The sequence below is a fragment of the Actinia tenebrosa genome, unplaced genomic scaffold, assembly GCF_029948245.1.
Source record: "Actinia tenebrosa isolate PJP-AT-01 unplaced genomic scaffold, QUT_ActTen_1.0 PGA_scaffold3__52_contigs__length_22856419, whole genome shotgun sequence".
In the NCBI taxonomy this organism is placed as follows: domain Eukaryota; kingdom Metazoa; phylum Cnidaria; class Anthozoa; order Actiniaria; family Actiniidae; genus Actinia; species Actinia tenebrosa.
The window spans coordinates 5,690,251-5,715,824 of record NW_028292580.1 but is presented as its reverse complement, the minus strand read 5'-3'; the positions used below and the strand labels follow the sequence as shown (position 1 = coordinate 5,715,824).

At 42.0% G+C, this 25,574-nt stretch overlaps 4 protein-coding genes across 4 annotated transcripts; all 4 read right to left on the bottom strand.

The window, feature by feature from the left end:
- Nucleotides 1–241: 241 nt before the first annotated feature.
- LOC148908233 (uncharacterized) lies at nt 242–5,643 on the bottom strand. Its single transcript, XM_089035249.1, has 2 exons — nt 5,472–5,643; nt 242–5,380 (listed from the first exon to the last, which is right to left on the bottom strand). Exon 2 carries the CDS (start codon nt 5,280–5,282, stop codon nt 483–485), a length of 4,800 nt encoding a protein of 1,599 aa, XP_088891375.1. The 5' UTR covers nt 5,283–5,380; nt 5,472–5,643; the 3' UTR covers nt 242–482.
- An 836-nt stretch (nt 5,644–6,479) lies between these two features.
- Nucleotides 6,480–8,404, bottom strand: LOC148908232 (G2/M phase-specific E3 ubiquitin-protein ligase-like). Its single transcript, XM_089035811.1, has 3 exons — nt 8,334–8,404; nt 7,810–8,284; nt 6,480–7,353 (listed from the first exon to the last, which is right to left on the bottom strand). Exons 1-3 carry the CDS (start codon nt 8,402–8,404, stop codon nt 6,697–6,699), a joined length of 1,203 nt encoding a protein of 400 aa, XP_088891937.1. The 3' UTR covers nt 6,480–6,696.
- Nucleotides 8,372–9,869, bottom strand: LOC148908231 (uncharacterized). Its single transcript, XM_089035526.1, has one exon. It carries the CDS (start codon nt 9,853–9,855, stop codon nt 8,632–8,634), a length of 1,224 nt encoding a protein of 407 aa, XP_088891652.1. The 5' UTR covers nt 9,856–9,869; the 3' UTR covers nt 8,372–8,631.
- A 28-nt stretch (nt 9,870–9,897) lies between these two features.
- Nucleotides 9,898–13,835, bottom strand: LOC116290497 (uncharacterized; the record flags this gene model as incomplete). The annotated part of the gene is made up of 2 exons (XM_089035810.1): nt 13,013–13,835; nt 9,898–12,941 (listed from the first exon to the last, which is right to left on the bottom strand). Coding segments are annotated over exons 1-2 (3,867 nt in total), but the record flags the coding sequence as incomplete, so codon positions are not given.
- Between the last annotated feature and the right edge of the window lie 11,739 nt (nt 13,836–25,574).

The following is a 25,574-nucleotide window of genomic DNA, read 5'->3' as shown; positions in this document are numbered from 1 at the left end:
TCCTCCATCATTGAACACCCCAGATGGGGACAATCCAGGTATAGATGACACCAAAAATAGTCAACTGGGAACTAGATGATGTTTGTGAGCGGTACCATGAATCTCTTGGATGTGTTCTAGGGAATTACTTTATATTTGGAAAAGATGAAAATAAAGAGTCTGTTAGAAACACTGAAGAATTACCCCTCGATGCTCGTATTGTCTATTTTATTACGATGACGATGCAGAAGGGATTCTACAAAATAATGATTACAAATACATGATATATAAATGGTAATTCGTGATTAACATGCTATAATAGTCCCATTGAATCATAAAGTACTTACAACAAAGAAGTAATCAGGTCCTAAATGCTTATAAATGATATAAAAGAACGGTAACAATATGAACGTGTGTTCCTCGTGAGTCAACGATTGTTCGAGAATATCAGATGACCTCATGTCACCGTTTCCGGTGGCCTGATGTTAATGTTATTATGAGTGTCAAGTGACCGTAGACTCTTCATCCCCCCCCAAGACTGGGAGTCCATAAGGCATTGTGGATGAGCAGGCTGAGTGCTGGATCCAGTTGCCAGATTCAGGCTCGTACCGTTTGGGTGGGCCACAGTTTCGTCGAGGGCGGTGAATTGGTGTCTGCTGATCTGGTTGATGTGGTGATGGTTCCGGGGATGGGTCGACACTTGGGGTCACGGGTGAGGCGGCCTCTTCGTCTGATGGTGCGTGAGCTTTGTTCTCCATGAGGGGGGGTGGATCTTGGTCTTGCTGAATTTCCTGGGGTGCTGCAGTGTTGTGTAACGGCTGAGCGGGTGGAATTGGTTTTGGTTCAGCTGACTCTTTGTCTTGTTGTCTGTGTGGGGAAGGCTCTGTGACGATTCGTGGTGTTGCAGGCGTGTATGCACGGAGGAAGCGACGGTTTCGTAGCGTTAGTCGTCCCGAGCCATCCACTTTTACCATGTACTGGTCATGTGTCCTTGTTTCGACTATAGTACCAGAGCGGTCCCATTTGGTTGGGTGAGGTCCTTGTTGATTCTGAAGGAAGACCTTGTCGCCGACCGATAGTGGGCGTAGAGGCCGAGAGTGCGCTTTGAGAGATTCTGTTGATCGTGACATCCTGGTGCGCAGGGCCTCCTCCTTTGCTGTCCATGCCTCGCGCCAGAGTGGTCGAATATTAGGGTTTGAGTACTTCTCCAATCGGTTGGCGAAGGATAGGGTGTCGCGTAGTGGACGTCCAAAGACAATTTCTGCTGGTGAGAGGCTGCAGTCTGGGTCGGGCGTATTTCGCAGCTGTAGCATGGCTTGCAGGAAGCGGTCATGGTTTAAGTTCCCAGATGGCCCTGTGTTAGACATCAAAAGACGTTTTGCGGTCTTGACGGCTACTTCCGCTCTGCCGTTGGACTGGGGAAAGTGAGCAGAGGAGAGGCGGTGCTGTATACCCCAGTGGCGCAGAAAGACTTCTGTGCATCCTGCTGTAAATTCCGGTCCCCCATCGCTAGAGATTTCTTCGGGTACTCCAAAGGTAGCGAAGAATGATCGAAGATGGCGGATCAGACCATTGGCACCTGCGAGGTTGGTGCTGGAAGGTGAGCCAAATATCTCCACCCAACCTGACAGGCGATCTCCCACCACAAGGTAGTGTTGGCCTCCGTAGGTGAAGAAGTCTGCGAACGCTGCTTCAAATGGGGTTGAGGGCGGTTGTGATAGTATGGGCGGTGGTGACGCCTGTGAGGGTGCGTTTCTATTACAATCCACGCATCTGTCTCTGGTTGACTTTATGTCCTTTGTCATTCCGGGCCAGTAGACGATCATGCGGGCGCGTTGTTCCATAGTCGAGGTACCCTGGTGTGCTGCGTGGAGATGCTGTAAGACTTGTGGGCGAAGGGATGTGGGGATCACAACCCGGTCCTGGTACATGAGAACACCATGTGTCACATAGAGGGACTCGCGCAGTGGCCAGAAGGCTGCAAGCTCAGGATCGGTTTGATAGGACGCTTGATGACCTTGCTCGATGATGTTGAGCAGGCGGCTGAGTGACGAGTCGGTGGCCGTGTGTTGTGCTATGTGCGCCCATGAGATCATGCCAAGTTGTATTGCTTCACTGCGGATTGAGGCCATCAACATCGACTCTTGTTTGTCTGGTGAGCTGTATGATCCCGATGGCGATGGGTGTCGTGAGGTTGCGTCGGCTGCGTGGTTTAGCTTGCCTGGTAGATGCACAATGTCAAAGCGCCATGGGAGCGTTCGCTGTTTGAGTCTGAAGAGCCGCGAGTTAGTTATCTCGTCGAGCGTGCGGTCGCCAAGGATTTTGGTCAGTGGCCTGTGGTCAGTTACTACCACGAGGTTGTCACATCCCTGTGTAAAGTAGCGGGTCTGCTCGAGGCCCCATGCGACAGCGAGGGCTTCACCTTCGATGGCTGCATAGCGTTGCTCTGCAGGGGATAGGAAGCGTGATCCCGCTAGGGTGATCCTCCATCCTCCTGGGCAGCAGTCGGGTATTCCGGACGGGCAGTCGCAATGTTGCTGGAGTAGGAAGTACCCAATCCCACGTTTGGACCAGTCAGGACGCAGGCATGTACGACGCTGTATGTCGAATATCTCGACCCCTTTGCGGATGGCATCGACTATGGCCTGTTTGGAGGCTTGGAAGGCGTCCTCAAGTTCTGTAGACCATGAGAACTTGCACCGAGGGCTGAGGAATGGCTTGAATGGGGACATTGTGTCACGTAGTTGTGCATAATTGGCTACTTGGTTCACGAGCCCAAACCAGCTCCTGATGTCTGTAGTAGAAGAGGGCGAGGGAAAGTCCCGAATGGCGTCCAGGTACTTCGGTAGCGGCTCGATGGTAGAGTCAGAGATCCTGAAGCCTGCAAAGTCAACGCATTTGCTGGCGAATTGGAACTTGTCTGGGTTCAATACGACTCCGGTTTGGCTCAGATGTGAAAGCAAGTCGATGGTCCGCCACCAGTGCTGCTCCAAGGTAGCATCGTGGTGTATCAAGTCATCGACACAGCGTTCCTTGCGGTCGAAGCTAGAGAGGATGGCATCGAAGCGACGGTTGTATCCGTCACCAGATGAGAGGAATCCCTGTGGTGCTCTCGTGTAGCGCCAGCGCCCAAAGGGTGTGATGAACGTTGTTAGATGGCGGTCAGATTGCCGTAGAGGGACACTGTGGTAGCCATTCCAGGCATCGGTGACCGTTTTCCAACTGTCCTTGGGTACCCGGCGTGCAAGGTGGAAGGGCGATTCGGTAGCAAATGTTTCACGTTGGCAGAATTTATTCAGTGGTGACAGGTCGACAGTGCGGCGAGGTGAACCATCATGTTTTCTAGTGACGACCATTCTGTGGCACCATGTGACAGGCTCGCCATATGGCACTCTTTCGATGACACCGAGAGCTTCGTCGCGAATGAGGTCGTCGTACACCTGTTGCTGCCAGTGGATGGGTATAGTAGCTGCGGTGTGGCAGGCCTTTGGAGTTGCGTTGGGGTCAACGTGAATCTCTATTGCTGGTCCTTCCATACGTGGCAAGGTTTGGTGAGGGCATGTGTTGAAAGTGGATGAGGCATATCTGTCCAAGAGCCAAGCTTTCATCTTTCCATTGTTTTCAGGTGTGCATGGGAATGGCAGTTCCGACGGTCGGCTGGGGGCTGTTGCTCTACGAGGGCATGAGCATGCGTCATCTGAGGCGTGGCTGGCTGCGTCTGTGTTTTGGCTCGTGGATTTTACATGTGAGCTGCGGGCACTTGCTGGGAAATCTTGTGGCAAGATTGCTAGGTTGAATAGCGTTTCACATGATAGATACATGGTGTTCACTGCGCTGCTGACGTATACCATAGAGCGGCATGTTACCTCTCTTCCGGTGCTATTCCTGCTGGTAAGTTTGGCAAAGAAAGCACCCTCTATGGGGATCGGTGAACGGTTGGCTGCCGATAGACTGAGGCTGACGGGGGTTAGCATGTCCCGCGAGAATCCGCTGGCCAGGAAGTCTGTTAGGGACCATAGGTCTGACTGTGCTCCGGTATCGGCGACGGCTGATACTTCAGCTTGAGGTGTGTACGTACTCCCTTGACTGCTGCTGGTATCGGTTGCTGGGGAATCGGCGTTGATCTTGATGCTGATCGTGGGATGAGCTTGGAGGCGTGCCCGGCGCCATTCACCCTTTGAGAAGATATGATGGTCGAGTGCAATCGGCGCGTGGTTGTCGGTGGAACTGTGTGTCGTCCTTCGCCGTTTCCTTTGTCGACGCTTTGGTCGTGTAGGGCGGACTGGATGTTGATGGAGTGCCGCCATCTGAGAGATCTGTTCGGGGTCTTGGCTGGCGTGGACTGCGGATGTCGAGGCTGAGGGCGTTCCTCGCGTGCGTTTGCTGCGGCGACGGTTTCGATAGCAGGTGATGCAGACCTGATGGGGCTTGGTGTTCCAGCCCCTTGCTCCTACCGTGTATATTTTGAACCTTTGTTGGCAGTCCGGACATGTAGCCTCTTTACACTGGTCTGTGGGAGATGGTACCGGTGGTGGAGTTGTGGCCGGGGTGTCAGTTCGTGGGTTCTGTTGGCGACGGAACGACGACATGGCTGATAGGCTAGATGACGGTAACGCATTGCGGGCCTTTTCTTTGCTCTCGACGAGTGAGATTACCTCGTTCACTGGTGTTTGGATAATTTTTTTGGTTCCCAGGATCTCGCGGCGTATATCTGGGTCGGCGATCCCATTTAGGAGGACGTCACGTGACATGTGAGGCGTGTAATCGACGTCTTTTCCACATTCGCATTTTGAGGAGAATTCGCATGTTTCTGCCTTTCCTCTGACTCTGGCGGCAAAGGAGCGAAATGGTTCGTCGCGCTCTTGTCGAAGCTGAAGTAGTTCAGTTCTCAATACGCCGGTTGCCACAGGAATGACTGCTAGGGAGCGCATCGTGTCTAGTAACTGCTCCAAAGTGCCAGAGGTGGCGGTTGGATTCGTTTTGAGGATGTTATCTCCCAATTGGGGACCTGCGCACTGGAACAGCTGGGCCGGTGCTGTGGCCTCGTTGATGGCTGAGCCAGTGCGGAAGACGTTCCATCTTCTCACAAAAATGTTCCATTCTTCTGTCGATATGCCGACATCAATTTTTGGTCGATCAAGGGACGGGGCACGTACGCTTGGCGTGGGCGCTGGTACAGCGGCCGTCGCTTGATTGGTTTGATGTGCTAGGTTGTGGTTCTTTAGTATGGCGATGACCAATTCGTCTGAGCCATCGGCCGTTTTGAAGTCACACGACGGGACAGAGCAACTTATTATGACCATAGTTACTATTTTGGTTTTGTTAAATCACTTCTGCATGAAGAATTACCCCTCGATGCTCGTATTGTCTATTTTATTACGATGACGATGCAGAAGTGATTCTACAAAATAATGATTACAAATACATGATATATAAATGGTAATTCGTGATTAACATGCTATAATAGTCCCATTGAATCATAAAGTACTTACAACAAAGAAGTAATCAGGTCCTAAATGCTTATAAATGATATAAAAGAACGGTAACAATATGAACGTGTGTTCCTCGTGAGTCAACGATTGTTCGAGAATATCAGATGACCTCATGTCACCGTTTCCGGTGGCCTGATGTTAATGTTATTATGAGTGTCAAGTGACCGTAGACTCTTCAAACACTATATCTGAAATTCTGGATTTGGTCGTGGGAGCAAGCTCATCCAAGAAGGGTTTGTCAGATCTATTACTTCCTAAAACTTACCAATGCATCTTGGATTCAATGAGAGTACCTGACTGGGTTTTGCTATATTTCAAGCTGCAAACAAAGCTCCCAGATTCAGCCTGACAAACCCTTTTCAATCTAACAAAGCTTGGACGTGAGGGGCATGTACAATAATTATATAATAATTATAAATTTGAGTATATACTGCTTAACGAATGCAGGTCATGTTTTATCTGGTCTAAGACCACTCAGCTATGCATTGTGTTTTAAACTGGATAAACACTCCTGCTTGTTTGATCAGGACAGTGATAAAGTACTATAATAATAACGTTATGAAAACAATGCAGAAGGGCGTGGTAACTGGAGTGATTAAAAAATGGTATTGCTCGTGAAATTAACTTACAATATTATATTGATTGCAGCGCCAAACAGATACACCAGTTCTTCTTACAAAAAATGATATCAAAGCAGTGAAGAGCCTGGTTTTCTCAAGAAAAACATTTGAGGTCAAGAAAATGGAAACATACTTCCCAGCTTCAAATGTGAATTTTAATGCTGTTCTTGTTTGGGCAATACGAGAGCAGTGCTTATACACAGAACATCTGCGAGATGTCGAGTTCAATATAAAACTTGATGGGCGTCCGTTAGGAGGTTTGTTTGAACCAAAAATTACGAGAACTTTGGCTATATATATAATATTCTTATTTATTTATTTATTCTTTGCACACGTCGAGCACTAGTTTTTTATATGAATCAAAAATGTGTCGGTAATAAAAGTTCATCAATGTTTTTATTGTAACTGTTTAGTGTTTATATAAACTTATTTTCTAAAAAAAGCACTTCCTTGTTTCAGTGATAGTGATGTCACAATGAAACATAATTATTAAGTAAAAATCCAAGCTCTCACATTCAACAAATGTATAACTTCACTAACACAATAAAAAATAAGTAGACCTGATGTTAATTAATTAGGTATCATAAAATCACTGTTATTAAGTTTTAGATGCAGCCAAATCCATAACTACCTTCTTTGATTGCTTGAACAATAAGATCATGAAATTCATCATATGACTGGATTCCTCTTGGCAAGTACAATGTCAAAGCACATGTAGATGCTGTTGGGAATCGCTTTACACCTGATTCATACTGGTAAAAGTAAATATCAATAGCCTTGTGAAAACCCAATATTGGGATTTTATCAGCTCCAGTGATAAAGATTAAGAGCTGAATCAAGAGACCCTCGGGATCAGAATTTTCAATATTGTCTAAAAACTCCTCCCACCACAACATAGTAGCTTCTTCTTCTTCTCTTGCTTTATTATCATCATTTGACCCTGGATTGGTCAAATGAGCATGAAGCAATGTCCTAAAAGCAAAAACCTTTAAAACATCAGAATTTGACACACAGAAAATTTTCTTAAGGGAATATGGATTTTCTTTGATGTATTTTAGAAAACCTGTTGATGCAAGACCTTCCAAAAACTGATCAATTGCAGCCTTAGCTTTGTATATGACATGACTTTTACACAAGAGAGTTGCTAGTTGATCCTTGTCTTCTAACTTCCAGTTTACTTTTGTGATCCCAGCCTCAAGAATAAAGTCTGCTTCTTCATTCAATGATTTTTGAAATGATTCCTCATCTCCTGCATAAATTATCTTTAAAAAAATGTAAAAAGTATAGTAATTGTTAAAACCCATAAGTCTATTTTGGAAAAGAGGGAAAAACATGCTTTGAACTTGTCTTATGACAAATAGTGCTTTGCAGCAGTTATCAGATTCAAGCGACTACTATACTGCAGCCTTCATGAGCTGGCCTTTTTATTCCATTAATATTAACAAAATTGATATAAAATACATGTTCATTACATTTCCATCTTACATTATTATCTGACCCAACAGTTTTTTTTTGGTTTCTGTGTATGCATTTATTATGAAGTTCTATTTATCATTGATTGACTACAAATGTTTTCAGTTATTAATCAATTATGTATACAACTGTATTATGAATTAAGAAATAAAATAAAGGGATTTTAGTAGTATGGGTTTTAACCTGAATTATCCACAATTCATCTTTCAGTCTTCAGCCTTAATTTGGTTGACTATATATGTTACCTTTCCTATCTTTGATCTGGCATCAACATCAGTGACGTCCAATATTGTTGGGATGCAACCACTAGTCCCACCATGGAAGTAATCATACACGGAGCCAGAAAGACAGCACATTGGTGGCCCCCCTTGTTGAAGGGAAGTTGACAAAATCACTCCAGCACAATAATAAGCTCTCTGTTGAATCAAAAGGGGATTGCTTGTGAAAACCTTCCTGTCACCTGCTCCCTCCAGAATACCTGAACGATCCACAATAGCCTTAAGTACCAGACGAAAAAACTCCCTAAGTGGTCCTCCCTCATCTTCAGCATCTTCGCCTATAAAGTGCACTTTCAGTTGTACATTTTTTCTAAAGGAATTTTTTGAAACAGCTCTCACACAATCTTCCCAAATATGCTTCCTTCTGACTCGTATTATTTGTTGATAGTCATCCCCCTCTTTTTCAGCCTGATATAGTCGCAACAGCGACTGGATGGACTCTCTAGAGAATAGAAAAGTGAATTGTTATTTTGTCGTGACAGATCACACACAATATTTTGTTGTTTTCTCGGTTTATTTGAGACACAGTTTGATCACATACTCTCCTCTCTCCGCGTTGCATCTGACCCTCTCACAACACTCACACACCCCAAAAATCTCCTCTCAAGTTTCAATACTCTCAGATTACATAATGATTACATAACTCGCTACTGACACTCACGACACTCTCCCCCTATTTGATCCTGAAAGGAACAAATATAACGTTAATTAACAATATCTTGTAAAATTAATATAAATGGTCAAATGCTAAATGTTCAAGAGAATTATAAGTTCAATGTCCAAGTTCGATTATAAGTTTTGTTCTTCTGCTTGCACGATTTCCTTGACTCGTTGTCTTGCTGCTTGAGCTGCCGTTCTTGGGCGAAACTCTCTAGCTATAGGGTTCAACCGCAATGGAGTGCTTGGTTGTCTATCACAAGACAACTCCATGGGGCACAGCTGCTGAGGCGCTCGCTCGAGGTACGATTTTCCCGCTCTCAGCCTCACCGCTCTTACTACTCCATCTCTACCCTTGATCAGCTTCTCAACGATACCTATGCTCCACCTGCCCCGATTCCGCTCGTCACCTTGGATTAACACCACGTCTCCGATCTTTAGTCGTAGCTCCTTGGAATTGTGCTTGAGATTATGTCGTTCCCTCAAACATCGTACGTACTCCTTGGTCCAGCGTGACCACACAACATCCTTGCATCGGCGTAGGTATTTTGCTCGTTTTCTTAAATCTATGCTTTCGACTGACTCAGCTTCCACCTCTGGGATGAAGTTGGGCTGCCCACATATCATCAAGTTTGGTGTTAATACAGGCAGCTGCACGTCATCTTCGACGTACGCAAGGGGCCGGTTGTTGATCGCTATCTCTACATCTAACATCACTTCTTCCAGCTCTTTCCACTTAAGGACTGCTCTTCCCACTGCCTTATACAATGCTTGTTTAACGATGCCCACTAACCTCTCAAACTGCCCACCCCACCATGGGGCTCTACTTAGGTTGAACTGCCACACTATGGATTGATGTGCTAGGTAGTTTTGGGCCTTCTCATCTTCCATGATCTTTCGCAGCCACCGCTCCGCTCCGACAAAACTCCTCCCATTATCTGAGTATATCTTGCAGGGTCTTCCTCGACGAGCTATGAACCGCTTCAAAGCTGTGATGAATCCCTCTGTACTCTGGTCGGACAGCAACTCGATATGTACGGCTCTTGTTAGACTGCAGGTGAAAAGAAGGATATACGCCTTACCCTCCCTCTTAGTTGTCATCTTGTACATTATGGGTCCAGCGTAGTCCACGCCCACCGTTTGGAATGGAACTGATCCCTCTGTTCGGTCTGTTGGTAGGTTTCCAGGTGGGGGCCTCTGGAATGCTGTTGTGTGGAACCTTTTACAACCATAGCACTTGTTTACTACTCCTTTTGTCAGGTACCTCAGCTGTGGAATCCAGTAAGTTTGTCTAACAAATGACATAGTTAGACCCACTCCCCCGTGCAGGGTCAGGAGATGGGCATCTTGGACCATCCTTTCTGCCAACAGTGTCCTTGGGGGAATGTAGGTTGGATAACTTCCCTGGATTCTTCCTCGGCATTCGTAGACCTCGTCCGGGTTCTTTTGTAGGTTGAGCCGAAGTTGGTCTTCCTTGAACCTTTCCGTTTGGCTGTACCTTTCTTGTTCTCTCCTTATCCACCATTTGACTTGAAACTGTGTTTCTTTAGCTTTCAGAGGCCCAGACACTCGCTCGGTTTTTTTCAGACGACTGTTCTTCGCGAACCGCCGAATCCAAGTGGTTATACGGACGGCCTTCCAATAGGAACGTTTCTTTAACATTTCGTCCATCTCGTCCTCGGTGACGACAGCTGCTCCAAACACTTCTCTCGTCTGCTTTGACTCAGTCTCAGTCTCCTCGCTTGGTTCTAGAGTTTTGTCCTCAGGCCACTGATCTTTCTGAGTTAACCAGTCTGGTCCCTTCTTCCACGTTGGGTCAAGTCTTTCAGGACTGCATCCACGGCTTCCAATATCGGCTGGGTTGTCTTCGGTACCAACATGTCTCCAAGTGATGTAGCACTTAGCGTTTATCTTGTTGACTCTGTTAGTGACAAACTGCTTGTAGGAACCTTTGCCCTTGATCCAGTATAGAGCGACTGTACTGTCAAGCCATCCGTAGACTGACTTTACTGGAAGATCTTCTAGAGCTGTTCTCACATTGTCCACCAGGTTGGCTGCCATGTGTGCAGAAACAAGTTCCAACCTCGGGATTGTAAGACTCTTCTTTGCTAGACGGGCTTTCCCGCATACCAATCCACTGAAGGTACCAGAGTTCTGAGAAACAACTGCATACACCACCGCTGATGTACCTTGTCCACTTGTGTCTCCAAAAACGTGGAGGTCAATCGACTGGATAGGCTCTTGAAAGACTGCTAAGCTGCGAGGTGTCTCAGCTCTCTCTGGCAGGTTGCTAGCGAATTTGAGCCATCGCTTCACCATTTCACCAGATAGTTTCTCGTCCCATGCCTTCCGTTGATCACACACCTCTCGGTAGATAAGTTTGCCCACAAGGGTTACTGGTGCTACCACACCCAAGGGGTCGTAGATCGAGGCAAGGAACCTCAACATCTCTCTTTTAGTCGTGTCTTGAGGTCTCTCTGGGAACGTCACTGCGATGGTGTCCTTTTCCTTGTTCCAAGTCAATCCTAAGACCTTGGTCTCTCCTGGTTTTACTCCCAGCTGCTGCTTTGCAAAGCTCTGACTTTCGCCTTTCTGATGGCCATCTTCCTCTTCCAGCATTGGATCGTTAGAGTGCCACTTGTGCAGCCCAAAACCCGCTTCCCCAAAGATGGATTTCGTGGTCTCTTTCAACTCTGCGACTTCGTGTGAGGTTTCTCCCCCTGTAATTATGTCGTCTACATAAAGACTTCTCTTGATTTCTTGTACTTCCCTGGGATACTTGTCTTCGAGGCTATCAAGATGCCGCTGTAGTGTACCTGCAAGAAGAAAGGGAGACTGCACAAGACCAAACATTGCTCTCGTAAATCTCAGAACGGTGACGGCGTCAGGATTTCCGTCTTTGATCCAGTGGAATCGCAGAACGTCTCTGTCTTCGTGGCGTATGCGAACTTGCAGAAAGGCTTGCTTGATGTCCCCGGCTAATGCAACGGGCTTGAACCGACTTCTCACGAGGACGTTCCACAGTAGATTCTGGAGAGGGGGACCGGTCTCTAAGCACTCGTTTAACGAGGGACTGCTTTCGGTTTCTTTGGCTGATGCGTCATAGACTACCCTCACTTTCGTAGTCTCGGCTGTTTCTCTCACTACCGGCTTATGTGGAATATAGAACTCCTTTGCCGCTGGAGTTTCAGGAACCGCTTCTACAATTCCTTGACGTAGCTGATCTTGGATCACGTCATCATACTTCTCCATCAGATCTGGATTCTTCTGAAGTTTCTTTAGCAGGTTTTGAAGACGCTTTATGCTTCCTTTCTCGTTGCTTGGAAGGGTGTCGTGGTTCTGTTTCCATAGCAACCCTGTTTCATACCACCCTTCTTGGTTGCAGCTCAGTTGCTCCTTGAACTCTTTGTAAACTAAGCTCTGATCACCTTCTGGTCTGTCTTCAAGTCCCAAGACGTCGATATTACAAAGCTGCTCGTAGTCTGCTAGAGATGAACGTGCAAAAAGCATGTTTCCGAGGGCCATTTCTTTACCCGGTGACATAATTGTCCATCCTAGAGCGGTACGCTCAGCAACTGGCTCTCCGGAACGTCCCAGCCTTGGCTTTTCTTCGGTTTTAATGCGTGAGTACTCGCTTGCACCAAGAATCAGGTGTACAGGCAACTCGCTCTTTGTGTCGTCATCCTCCATGATGACCCCTTTCAGGTGGCTGTAGCTTTTGATAATCTCAGCGTACCTTGGGTTTGGTAGCATAAGAAGGGCTCCCTTGTCAACTTTACTCACGAGTGTTGACATCTCGAACTTTCCATCGATGCTTTGCACCTTCACGTTGTAAACATCTATACGTTGAGTTGTTGAGTGCATCATCATATCAATTCTCTTGTATTCACTACGCAAAGGCCGTTTGTTAAGGCGCTCGAGCAGTGCAGCTGACGCGTACGAGCTGCCTGCCCCAGTGTCTAGCAGCGCTCTGCATTTTATGCCATCTACAAGGACCACGACTACAGGATAAGTCACGCTACCCTCCCCAGCCGCTATCATCATGTTCGATCCGGGCTGTTTGTCGCAGATAGACGTGTGATGCTTGCCCTCACACCTTTGGCACTTGTGCTTGCTGCGACAATCTGCCGCTCTATGCTTTGCGCCAGTACAATTGAAGCACAGCTTCTTTGCAGCTAAGGATTTCTTTCTCTCTTGGACACCTTTCACCTGATCACAATCTACAGACTTGTGTTGACCCGACTCACAGTAGACACATGTGATAATCTTGCTCGTTTCTTCCTTAGTTTGAAATACCCTTTCTCGCTTTTGAGGTGACTTCCGTAAACCGTGCTCAGGTGTAGGGATAGGCGCCTTACGGTCGAAGGTTATAGGGTTGCGCTCACACCACTTGTGCAAGGATTCTACTAGTTGAGGAAAACCCCACTCTTGCCAGTTATCATCTAATCTTAATCATATAATCTAAGTTTATCCAGTGTAAGCCTCACATATCCGTTTATCTCCTTAAGTTTACCCATAGTCTCCAGTACTTGAACATGAGCAACCAAATTCTCATAAAACTCATGGATTTTGGAGGGCCCATTCCCTGGAATAACCGGCAATGAAATGATACACTGCATGTGCGCATTTGATACCTCACTTGGTTTCCCATATTTGGATTTCAGCACGCTCTTGGCCCGTTCATACCCCTCTGTTGTGTAAGGGAGACCGTCTATCAAGCCCCTGACCTTGGGAATAATTAACTCTTTGAGATATGAAAACTTAGTGACTTGGCTAACCTCTGACTTGTCGATTTCTGTTTCAAATTGACTCAAGAACCGCATCCAGTCGAGATGAGTTCCCTGGAAAGGCGTTATGACCAGCTTAGGTAGCTTGGCACGGCTAAAACTCCCTGGCTTAGACGAGGAATCTGTAACCTCTTTGTATTGTTTCTCCATCTCGAACTGACGCTGTAATTTGACCTCCTGTAGCTTCAATTCATCTTCGAAAACACGCTGGCGTTTTTCTTGCTCGATTTTCTCCTTTTCTTTGCTCTCTACTTCGGTCACTTCGTTCTTGATAGTTTTAAATTCCTTCTCATACTTACTAAGCTTAGCTTCGAGCTCCTCCGTCCACTTTCTAACCTCGTTTGGCTCCCAATCACCTTCGATCTTTATCTCTTGTATTTGGAGTTTAATTTCGTGAATTTTGTCTATACTCCTCTCCAATGCTTTCGCCTGCCTATCCATCGCTTTCACATCCCCTTCTTGAACAATTCTTGCTGTATCTTCGGAGGTGAAAGCTAACAGCTTTAATTTGCCTTCTATGAATTTATCCAACTTCGCCAATGTCTCCATGTTTGTTTACTCCCGGGGTTTACTTGATTAATCCTGGGCTTGATTCGGCTCAAAACTCACGATCTCTGACATCCGTTGGCTTGATAAACTCGCAGTCACCTAAGTCCGTGTCCTGGCAGGGTCGCCACTTTGTGTCGTGACAGATCACACACAATATTTTGTTGTTTTCTCGGTTTATTTGAGACACAGTTTGATCACATACTCTCCTCTCTCCGCGTTGCATCTGACCCTCTCACAACACTCACACACCCCAAAAATCTCCTCTCAAGTTTCAATACTCTCAGATTACATAATGATTACATAACTCGCTACTGACACTCACGACAATTTAATAATTGATAACTTAAATTATTAATTAAAATGCATGCATGCATATATTCAAACTATAATTATGTGGTTCCAAATATTATATCCATACCCCTTCATGCATGGAGGAAATTGGAAATTCCTAAAGGGGAGGAGGGGTGGGTCAGAGGGGGAAAAATGAAGGCTTGTAGTGAAAAAAAATTGGAAATTCAAGAGAGGTGGGAGGATATTTTTTCCACCACCATATGCTACATGGCTGGGTATATATACTGTTTGGATCACACAATTAAATCCACCCATAAAATAAACTATATAGTTTCTAGCAATATTGTAATTGCAAGCAATTTGACGTTTCTAAAAATTACCAAATTGAATAATAATATTTTATTAGAAGTGTAATCCTTTTTAAATGGGTTAATATTACCCTAATTGTGTAAATCACTGGAAATTCTAAACCATGCAATTAATAATCAGCTGTGAAAACTTACTTACCTTTCTGCATCAATACCTCTTCCAATAGTTCTGAATTATCATCTGCGTACATACTTTCTTGAAAGTCAGTCTCAGTGCTCAAATCAATCACATTACAGTACTGTGTGTATATACTGTTAGATGCACTAGGGTGTGTTGCAGCAGGTGTTTCATTCAGTACTTCACTTGTGGATTGTGGAGTCAACCTCGGTCCCAAGCCATCACAGGTATCATGTCTTGAACTTCTAGAACTATGAGAAACTTGGTTTGTGGTTTGCCTAACTCTACGGTACACAGCTTTGTCATGATTATCAGACATTACAGCATTTTCTGGTATATTGAAAGAAATCTCACCCGAGGAAGACAGAAACTGAAAAAAAATAAAACATCATGAGTTTTTAATTTAAATATTAATGAAAATTAAAATAAGAAGAAAGTAATAAACTTCAAAAATAATAAACAAATTGCCGTGGCATTGCATTGACTGGCCCGAAAATTGCTGACTCCTGATGCTTCCCTTTGAATGATTTAATTCATTGTTATATGGAATTAAAAATCATGCAGCTTAACTAGACTTAATGTTAGTAAATTATAATGATGAAAAGGTAAATTATACACCGTGAAAAAGATGAAAAAACTTACTGACGTGTCGGACGCTAGTCCTTTGTCGGAGTAAAAGAGAAAGAGGTGGTAGAAAGGAGTGTATAGATAGATATAAGACAAAAGAAACCAATGAGAACAAGGTAGGCAAGGAAACAAAAACAAACAATTAAAAGACAAAAGAAAAGGTTAGTTGAAAGTAAAGCGTTCATTAATCCTGTTGGGACTAAGAGTGCCCAATAGGTGAATTAAGCCGCATTTCTTTGGTCTTGCGACAATCATTGTTGCCGTTAATCAAAGAAAGACCGAAAACAATGAAGTCAGAAAGAGAATGGTTAGCTAGATTAAAATGGCGGGAAACTGGTTTGGTGGGATCGTTATTGCGAATATCATAAAGATGATTGCAAATGCGATCACCAAGACGGCGGCCAGTCTCGCCCACATACAAAAGATTACAGCGGGTACATTTAATACAATATACAACATTAGAAGTTGTACAAACAAATTGGTCAGTGATTTTAACAGTGGATTTAGGACCGACAACAGAAGTGTGAGAAGCTATGTGAGGACTAGTGTAACAACGTTTACGAGAACAGCGAAAAGTACCAGGTTCTTTGTTGATCTTTGGGTAATTATCATTATAACTTCATTAATAACTCAATTATCTGAAATCACAAAATTAATAAAGTTGTACCTCACTGGTTATTCCTTCACTAGAACCATCTTTTTCTTCTCCTTCTTGTTCTTGTTCATCAGAATTAAGAATTGCTGAATAAATTAACCATGAAAAATAAAGTTATCCAATGCATGTTATATAACTGTATATAGTGATGTAACATGTATCAGAAAACATAGGTGCCACAAAAGTACTGCAACTATTGCACTCACCATCATAGTGTTTTGGTTTGCATAAATACAAATTTATTCTGTTATATGGTTTACCAAGAGATTCCTTGTATTCTTCAACACAGAAAAGTTCTGTAGTTCCTGGAACATGTAAAACCACATCCATATCTGGGTATAACAGAATCCACTCAACATCTGGATTCCTTCTCAATGTTTGGTTATGAGCAAGTTGTTTCTCTACTGCAAGTTGTTTGACTGTAAGAGCTGAATCTGATTTCTTGACTGAAACTGGTAGAGTTCTAATTTTAAGCTCCCTTGAGTTGTCCACAAGGTCAACAAGACCCACATTTATCTATTAAAATAATCATAATTAATATATATTTATAATAATATTATTATTATTATTATTATAACAATATTTGGTTATATTACGAAATATATTTACCAAAGAAGAAATGTACTAGTCAGTTGTTTCCCCTGCCAACCCAAAACCCCACGCCACCCCCTCCATCATCCATCAACCGAGCGGGAGAATTTACTGGGCAATACCAAGTAACCATCACAAGCACCTTATTTTCACTCTAGCACCTTATTTTCACTTTGGCCCATGATGAGGATGGGGATCGGAGTTTACAGATGAGTTACCCATTGTCCCCTTGTGGGTGGTGGAAACGCGGGCCGTGGAAACAACTAACAACCAAGCGTAGCAAGTGCGGCGATATGCATAGGCCTTTTTATATAACCAGCTGGAGGAAAAGGAGAAGATTTATAGTGGTAACATAAGCTATGTTTCGGAATTCATCAAGTTTACGGAACCATATGCAAAGTTAAACTGTCAAATGCAGACAACAAGTAGCCCTCACCTTAACTGGTTCTTTGCTTTTTTTATTTAGGTCGGCTTTTGTTTTAAAGTGGCCAGATCTTTCTTTTTCCTTTTCCTTCTTTGCTGCTTCAAATTTTCTTGATTTTAACTCCATGAATTGATCAAAGCTAGGCACAGCAGCAGCTTGACCGTCTACAGCTGACGATCCACATGAAGTGCAAAACTTATCATCGTTGCCTATTTTCTTGCCACACTTGCTACAAAACATTCTGCAGGTGTCATTAGGCTAAACATAAAAAGAAAAAGGATGAAAAAGATTAAAATATAACTTTTGTGAGCCAAAAAATAACAAAAATTTGGAAATCGTTTCGAACGTTCCTTACCTTTCGCCGGGTTCTGCCAATGACTTATTAGTTCCTGGAATGTACGTGCTACACGTGAATATGTAGATTAGTAGAAGAGCCCGCGGTTCTCCTGCAGTATATACCAATATAATTCTTAATCGTTCAGAGTTTTTGTTTTAGTACTGGTATTATTTTGAAAATTGAGTTTTGTTTTTATAGTTTTGACTTTTGTAAATGCGTTTTCAGATCTGAGTATTTTTAGATTGTTTACTTATATTAGTGTTTTTTCATCGTTTAATTTTTGTATGTGTTTTTTGTTCTAAACTTTGTTAAAGTGTTTCGAAATTTACTGTTTTGCTTTGCTTTACTTGTTAACTTATTTTGATACTTGTTAACTTGTTTTGATACTTGTTAACTTGTTTTGATACTTGTTAACTTGTTTTGATACTTGTTAACTTGTTTTGATACTTGCTAACTTGTTTTGATACTTGTTAACTTGTTTTGATACTTGTTAACTTGTTTTGATACTTGTTAACTTGTTTTGATACTTGTTAACTTGTTTTGATACTTGCTAACTTGTTTTGATACATGCTAACTTGTTTTGAGACTTGTAATATCGTTTTGTCCTAATCGGCCACCGTATAAGGCAGCCCAAGCTATGTTCTTGTGTGCAATTTACTGGATGTGGTGAACTATGGAGGAAGGATCGAAAAAAAGGAACTATTGACAAAATTTGAATATTGTTTATTGTATTTAAGCTGGTGACTTTAACGAAGCGCTCGATCCGTTAGTAGCACAGATATTTTAGTCTTGTTCTCCCCGGCTTTGGTTTATAATGCTTGCCTCGGTCATCACAGTTACAATGATTTATATATACACAATGGTAAAAATTTCATATTACAACGCACTCCAATAATGATATTACATAAGTTGAAACTCTTAATCTAACGTATAAAGCTTAAAGATTCAAACACGCATATGGTAACTAAGAGTCGGTCTAGCTCTTTTTTCACGTCATCTTGAATGGCTAAAGGGATCTTTCTGCACGGGAGCACTTTTTGTGGAACGGTCTCGTCTAATCTGAGTGTTGCTTCTCCCAAGTCACCTAGTTGAGGAGTTGTGACTCTAGAGATAAATGAACCACTGTTTATGGTAATAAAACCAAGTTCCAGGGTGGTCTCTAGACCAAGGAGGTTGGTGAAGCCATTGGGTACTACGACAAATTTGACTTGATGTCGAGTGTTGTAACTGCGGTTTGTAATGCATAAGTGGGTTTCGCCTAATGGTTTCAGATCAGTCTTGTTCCACATGTGAAGACGTACTCTTGTAGGTGATACTTGCTGCTTTCTAACATGTTTTTGACATATGGTATTCACGTCTGCGGCGCTGTCAAGTTGGAACTTAACGTCAAGGTTATTCACTGTGAGCGTTGCAGTAACGTTATTTCCTTCCTGATTGACAGCCTTGAGCCATCTGTCATCAATATCGTCATCTAAGCGGTCAGACTGTGACACGGCATGCACTTTTTTCTTACATTTAGACTTGCAATGATTGGGGCCTTTACAGTTATCACACGTTTCACCCCAGGCAGGGCACTTTTCTCGTTTAGGCTCATGTTTGAAGCCACGAAATGTTACAATCAAACTTTGCCTTGTTCGGTGAATTTCTTCTTGTTACATGGTTGGGTGGTTCTCTTCGCTAATTCGTTTAATTGTGGTGAAGGGCTTGAGGCATTTGTGGACGTGTTTGTCCTGAACTCTTTCACTTGTTTATTGGATTGTTCAAATGCTCTACAAGTCGTAAGAGCTTTCTCTAGCGTTAGGTCACCCTCTCTCAAAAGTAATCCTCGTAGTTTACCTGTCACTGTGAACACTATTTTGTCTCTCATCATCCTGTCTCTCTCTTTAAAGTTGCAGGAGGCTGCTCTTGTTTGGAGCTCTATGTAGAATTTGTCGAATGGTTCCTGGTAGGGAATATTCCAGAATCTATGGGACTCGACTACTTCGTTATCTCTTGGGTTACAGTACTTTTCCAAGGCTTCTAGTACTTTATCGGGCTCGTCTGCATCCTCTTCTTCATTCCAAGTGAGATTATCATATACTTCAATGACTTGAGGAGCAGCACAGTTGAGAATTATCGCTGCTTGTACCTTCTTACTCTTTGCAGTCGCACAGAGGTCGCTAAGTACACTTCGACTTGGCGTTTCCATCGTTTGTAGTTCTCGGAGATATTTCCGGATTTTATTTTAAAATATCGATAAATTATAAAATGTAAAGCAATTATGAGAGAAGTTTTGAGCAAATATTAGCCTGTATTTACGTTTTAAATGAAGCATTTGATTTTAAAGCAAGCTATACAATTCCCGTGCGAATGTGTGCACGTTTATGAAACGTGGTCGCACAACAACCTAATTCCGTATGCCAAAATCCGGACCGGACTGTCTCAATCGGCTTTCAACACTGTCGTTCGAAATTTTGCAACTTAGGCTGTATTTACACGGTACCAGACGAATATTTGACCGTTCAAAAAGTTGACCGGTACATGCCGTTTACACGGAGCCGTCTCTTTAATTGTATAAAAGTACGTTCTGTTTACACGGGACCGGATCAATATGATAATGCCAGTGGTTTTACTATCTGATCATGAAGTTATCCCACCAAAGAGATGTTCTTCCAGGTCTTATCCAATACTTCTTTGCATTTCTTTCTAGTCTGCCAATTCTTGTGGGTCGACTGAATTGATTTGTATCTAGAACCAAGCCAATGCTTCTTCTTCTAATCGCTTGGAAAACTGTATAATAAGCTATTTGCAGGATAACATTATCCAACAGGACCGTGACACTTGCAAGTAATTTAAACAATACTGCAACTGTTATGTTTTCCATTGTAATCAAAAATTATAAGGAAAACAGAATTAAAATCCCCATAACAACATTCATTTCATACAGTTATAGCTAAGCGACCACGCACCAAAGCAGCCGCGCCAAAAAATGGCTTTTTGTACGAAAAGTTATCCGGAAGAGGTGTTTACACGATACCGCTCGATTTCTTATCCGTACAAGTCAAAAATTTGACCTCGATTTTCCAGGTCCCAAATTTATACGGCGTTCAAATTTGTGTCCAGATAGCACGGTTCCGTGTGAACGGAAAGCCTAAAAGTACAACTTTTGTAAACGCAGCCTTATTTTTACTTCTCCTTTAGATTCTTAGAGACTCTGTTACTAGAAAGTCGTCCCAACCAGGGTCTGGTTTATCATTACTTTAACACGTCACGATAAATACACAGTAAATTTTTGGGAGTCAATTTTACTCCAAAAATGGAGTTAAAATAACTCCACTATATTTAGAGTAAATATGACTCCCTGTGGAGAGTAATAACAACTCTTTATGCGAGAGTTGAATTAACTCCCTTATGGGGTTTATTTGACTCCCTCTTTGGAGTAAAGATGACGATGACAGAATGACTCTCTTTTAGGAATTAAAATAACTCCATTATAAATAAGGTGTAAGTACAACTCCCAATATTAGGGAGTAATAAATAATCTTTATTCAGGTTAATTTACAGTCAAAGCATATGTTTCGCAGATATATTTATAATATATATAAACCAACTGAGAATTCTTCATTATACATTTTTACAATAAATAACTCAGTTTCATGTGATTGAACCGTTACTTTGTCTATAATGTTATGCCTGAAGAACTTATAGTAGGAAAATCAGTTCATACAAATCTTTGGGTACAACTTAATCTGAATTATCGAGGTAATTGACCAATCAGAGCGCGCGTTATATCTTAGTTATTTTATAAAGAGTTTTGTATAGCTGTTTTCATTCTGTGGACTGTTATTTTGCTCTTTAAAATTCTCGTATTCTCTAGGCAAGTTGCCTCGAGAAAAGAAAAGCAGTTCTTACAGCTGTTTGGGTAGCTGACGTTAAAGGTGTAATATGCTGCTACCAGCAAACAGGCTGCCTCTGTTAGGCTTCTTGTTCGAAGCGGCCCACAAAGTATCTCGCCCTCCATACATATGTATATGGGCTCGAGTTCAAGAAGGTTCGGTCCAGATCCAATTATTCTCGGAGCCCCAGTTGATCCTATTTCCTCGTCCAAATCTCCCTCTGCAGGCTGTACATAAAATAAAAGAATAAAAAGAAAAGCATTATGCGACATATAAGATAACATATAAGATAGCTTGAATTGAAAATATGTTACTATTATGTTTTGCGCGAGCGCGTACGCGTCTCTGCAGTTTAAGGTGGCTTGGAGTTTTCTCGGCGCATTACTTTTTAACTTCAAATCGTAAAAGTGATTCATTTGGAGGAAAATTCTCAGTGTTTAAAAAGAAAAAGAAAATTTTCGAATGAGAATGTTCTTACTGAAATGATCATAAGAATTAACACAAAACCCCTACGAAGTATAAGTGCGTTTGCTTTATTGCCCACTTTCTCTATTTTTTTAACCTAAGTTTTTATATCTGGCTTAGTATCTTGAGTATTTTGCCGCAAGGTTCAGTAAATTTGGAGAAATTTCTGTGAGAGCAGTTTTGATCATTTCTTAAACCTTAAACAAAGTATTATCGAGCCACCTCAAATAAAACAAATATAATAGAGGCAACCAAGCTCAAATATAGTTTTGTTTTTTCTCCCCGGTATCCTATGTAACCATACACGCCATGATTGGCTAATGAGAAGTTCGGTTTTCACTGTATGCGCGGTCCACTGTATCCATCTGCTAGAACGCTCGATGTCGGCGTAATAATAATAGTAAAAGCTGCGCCCTCTTGAAAACGGAGTAATGCGGTCCCGATTAATGTACCAACATCAATCACCTTTATGAAGTCACTTGGGGACTTGCCTTTCAAGATCTTTGGCAAGAGGACGATGTATGTCTGTCCAATTTCTGTATGTTGTAAGAAAAGTAATTAGAAAACTGAAAACACAAACAAACAAGACAAACTTCGAACGACAACCTCGTACCTTTTTCCTTAGACAGGAACTTTTCCCCGAGCCTGTTGATTTCCGCAACGTCGTATATTAATAATTGAAGGGTTTTTGCATATGCAAACACTTTATTTGCCCAAACGTCGGTGAAATTTACCTTGAACGTTGAGAAAGGATCTTCTTTTGATGAATCTTTCTTTAAAAGAATTCGCGTGAATTCATTTCCTATCTGTGAACAAAGATAATAAATGAGTTAATGAATGGATGGATGATATGACATGACATGATATGATGATATGATATCAACTTTATTTGGACACGAAAGCTCTATCAAACTTAAGTACAATGATATAAAAAGTCTCATACAAAAGAACTTAACTTTGGTCTACCTAGAGGCCGTGTAGAATATAACAGTACAAATATAAATACTATTTACACATTATATTGTAATATGCTAGACTATCATTACGAAAGAGAAAAAAACAGATTTTAAATAATTAATTAGATAAAATCAATCCTTATAGCTATTGATGCAGAGATCATACTGTTTAATTCTCTTTTTAAATTTTGAGGAGGGAGCGCTCCTCCTTCAAGGAATCAGGTAAGGAGTTCCATAATTTTGCACCAGTGTACGCAAAACTTTTCTTATAGATATCGGTTCTGACCTTGGGAAGTTGGAAATTGTTTACAGAACAGCGTAAAAAGTAAGAATCGGTTCCGAGGTGATTTTGGAACATATCTTTCATATAGGGTGGGGCTAAACCATTAACAATTTTAAACATCATTACAGCTTTCTGCTGTAATCTGCATTCAGCTAATGGCACCCAACCAAGGTCTTTGAATATATCGTTTGTCCGTACACTGATGTATGGTGCTCCAGTAATTATGCGCGCAGCACGATTTTGTAATATCTGTAATTTTTCTGCTAATATTTCATCAAAACCATCCCAAACAAGACAGCAGTAGTTGAAATATGGTTCAACTATTGCCTTGCACAATTTGTTAAGGCAGTCTTTGTTTAGGAAGGGCTTAATTTTCTTAATGATGGATAAATTACACGAAATTTTCTTCTTGATATTTTCAATATGACGGCACCAAGTCAGGTCATCATCTATCTGTACTCCAAGACGTTTTGTTTCGTTGGTTTTTTTCAAGTTGAGGCCATTTATAGCCAGAGTTACATCCTCGCGGAAAGCAGATAATCTCTGTCTAGAGCCTATTAACATGAATTCTGACTTAATGACGTTTAAAGTTAGTTTGTTTGCACAAAGCCAAGATGATACATGACCTACATCTATGTCCATCTGCTTTTTTAGGTCAATTGCGTTACCATCAAAGAAGGTCAGACTCGTATCGTCAGCATACAATCTTGCTTTACTAACTGTTAAGCACTTCGGCAAATCATTGATGTACACAAGGAAGAGGATCGGACCCTAGGATCGTACCTAGGAACACAATACGCTATTGATTTCATGTCTGATAAAACACCATTAACAGAACACTGTTGGGATCTATCAGTCATATACGACCTGAGCCATTCTCTGGCACATGAATCAAAACCGTAGTAATATAACTTTGTAAGCAGAACATCGTGGTCAACGGTGTCAAATGCTTTTTTTAAATCAAGGAAGATGACATTGTTGACCAATTTTCGATCAATATTAAAAGACCAATGATCGGTGAGATCTAGAAGAGCGGTCAAAGTAGAATGTAATGGTCTAAATTCTGATTGAAGAGAATAGATTAAGTTATTTTCTTTAAGATAAGATTTTAATTGACTACAGATCAATTTTTCAAAAACGCGAGAAATTGTCGCTGTCACAGAAATAGGTCTATAGTTGTTTGAGTCATTGTGATCTCCAGACTTAAAAATGGGAGTTACCTTAGCAGTTTTCCATTCATTTGGATACACACCGGAATGAAAAGAAAGATTAAACAATTCGGATAATGATTCACAAATATATGATGCAGATAACTTAAGAATGTTGTTTGTAATTCCATCGAGACCTGTAGCTTTATCGGTTTTGATGTTTTTTGGATGGATGGGTGGGTGGGTGGGTGGGTGGATGGATGGATGCAATTATATATAATTCGTATAGAAAAGCTAAAACTTTTAAGCGGGAATGTTAACATGAACCTTCCCTCGTGCTATAGGAATCTTACCTCACTTTGCCACCTAAGTGCAGGGTAATCCTCAAGAATTTCAGTGACAGGTCTCGGGTTATTTTGAATATCACTTCTTCGGTAATTGAAAATTTGGTTCATCAGATCTTAATTTCACCAGAAGTTTATTTTGACTTGATTTCTTTCTCAGTTCTTCCTTTATCTTATTCAGGTGATCTTTTATTATCTCTTCTGTTGTGGTTTCATTATCAGAGCTGGTCGTCTCCCTAATACATGGTGTTTTTTTGTAGGGTGGTGCGGTTTTTTCACAGGCACTTCCCGTCTTCGTTTTTCGAATGTTCTTGAATCTACACTGGATGCTCCGTTCCTATGAGCCCTGTCATTATGCAAATTTGTTTCAGATATGAAAGTATAAAGGAAATTTGAATTGAATGTATCTAAAAGCAATCTAAAACGCGCGAATATATCTGCATTGTGATATAAATAAACACCTTGGGAACCGTATAGCACTAGAAAAGCAAGATAAAAACTCGGATATGCCTTGTGTTCAGTGATAACTTGCTTCCCTGGTGCTGGTATATATTCACCGCACCGCGAGAGGTAAATATTTCCCATATTCACTGAGCCTGATCGAGATGAATAATTGTTTTAGTATAACTTTAGACTTGAATATCAGAGAAAAGTCGAAATTCAAGGTAAAGAAACGTTTTCGTATTACTTCCACTCTTGCAAACTTTGGAAAACTTCATGAATCACCGCTCGAGCAGTGATATTATCGTCTCAGAATCACCAAAGACTATATAACATATAGAAATGGCCAAAATATACTTACAAAGCCACTACCCAACGAATCAGCAAGGAAGGGGTACTCTCTGTTTTGGACGGATACATCGTAAAAAGTCGTATTGAATTGCAGACATCCCGAACAAATTCACTGCGGGCAGCATCACACAGAGTTTCATTTCTTAATCCTACTCTTACACGTGGTGAAAACTGTGGTAAATAAAAGCAACGTTGTAAAAATTTATTTTACGACAAAAAATGCATAGACGTGACACAACATTAAGCTATCATGGGCTATTAGTGACCTGACCTAGCTAGTTATAGTACCTTTGCCAAATACATACAGTAGTCATTTATACTTTGAAAACATGAGTTCCAGAAATATCCATTATGTGCATGCAAAGAAGATATTGGAAAAAGGATTGTACCCTACTTTGCATCTGGAATTTTTAATTTTCTTCGACACAAACCTTGCAATTTTGGTTTTCCCCAGGGTTTTTCCTC

Bases quoted from the DNA above. Each gene is read 5' to 3' on its own strand.
- LOC148908233 (XM_089035249.1), bottom strand. From the start codon at position 5,282: ATGGTCATAATAAGTTGCTCTGTCCCGTCGTGTGACTTCAAAACGGCC.
- LOC148908232 (XM_089035811.1), bottom strand. From the start codon at position 8,404: ATGCAACGCGGAGAGAGGAGAGTATGTGATCAAACTGTGTCTCAAATA. The intron at 8,285-8,333 runs GTGTGTGATCTG...TCTATTCTCTAG, and splicing joins CGAGAAAACAACAAAATATT to AGAGTCCATCCAGTCGCTGT. The intron at 7,354-7,809 runs GTAACATATATA...ATTTTTTTAAAG, and splicing joins CCAGATCAAAGATAGGAAAG to ATAATTTATGCAGGAGATGA.
- LOC148908231 (XM_089035526.1), bottom strand. From the start codon at position 9,855: ATGGTCCAAGATGCCCATCTCCTGACCCTGCACGGGGGAGTGGGTCTA.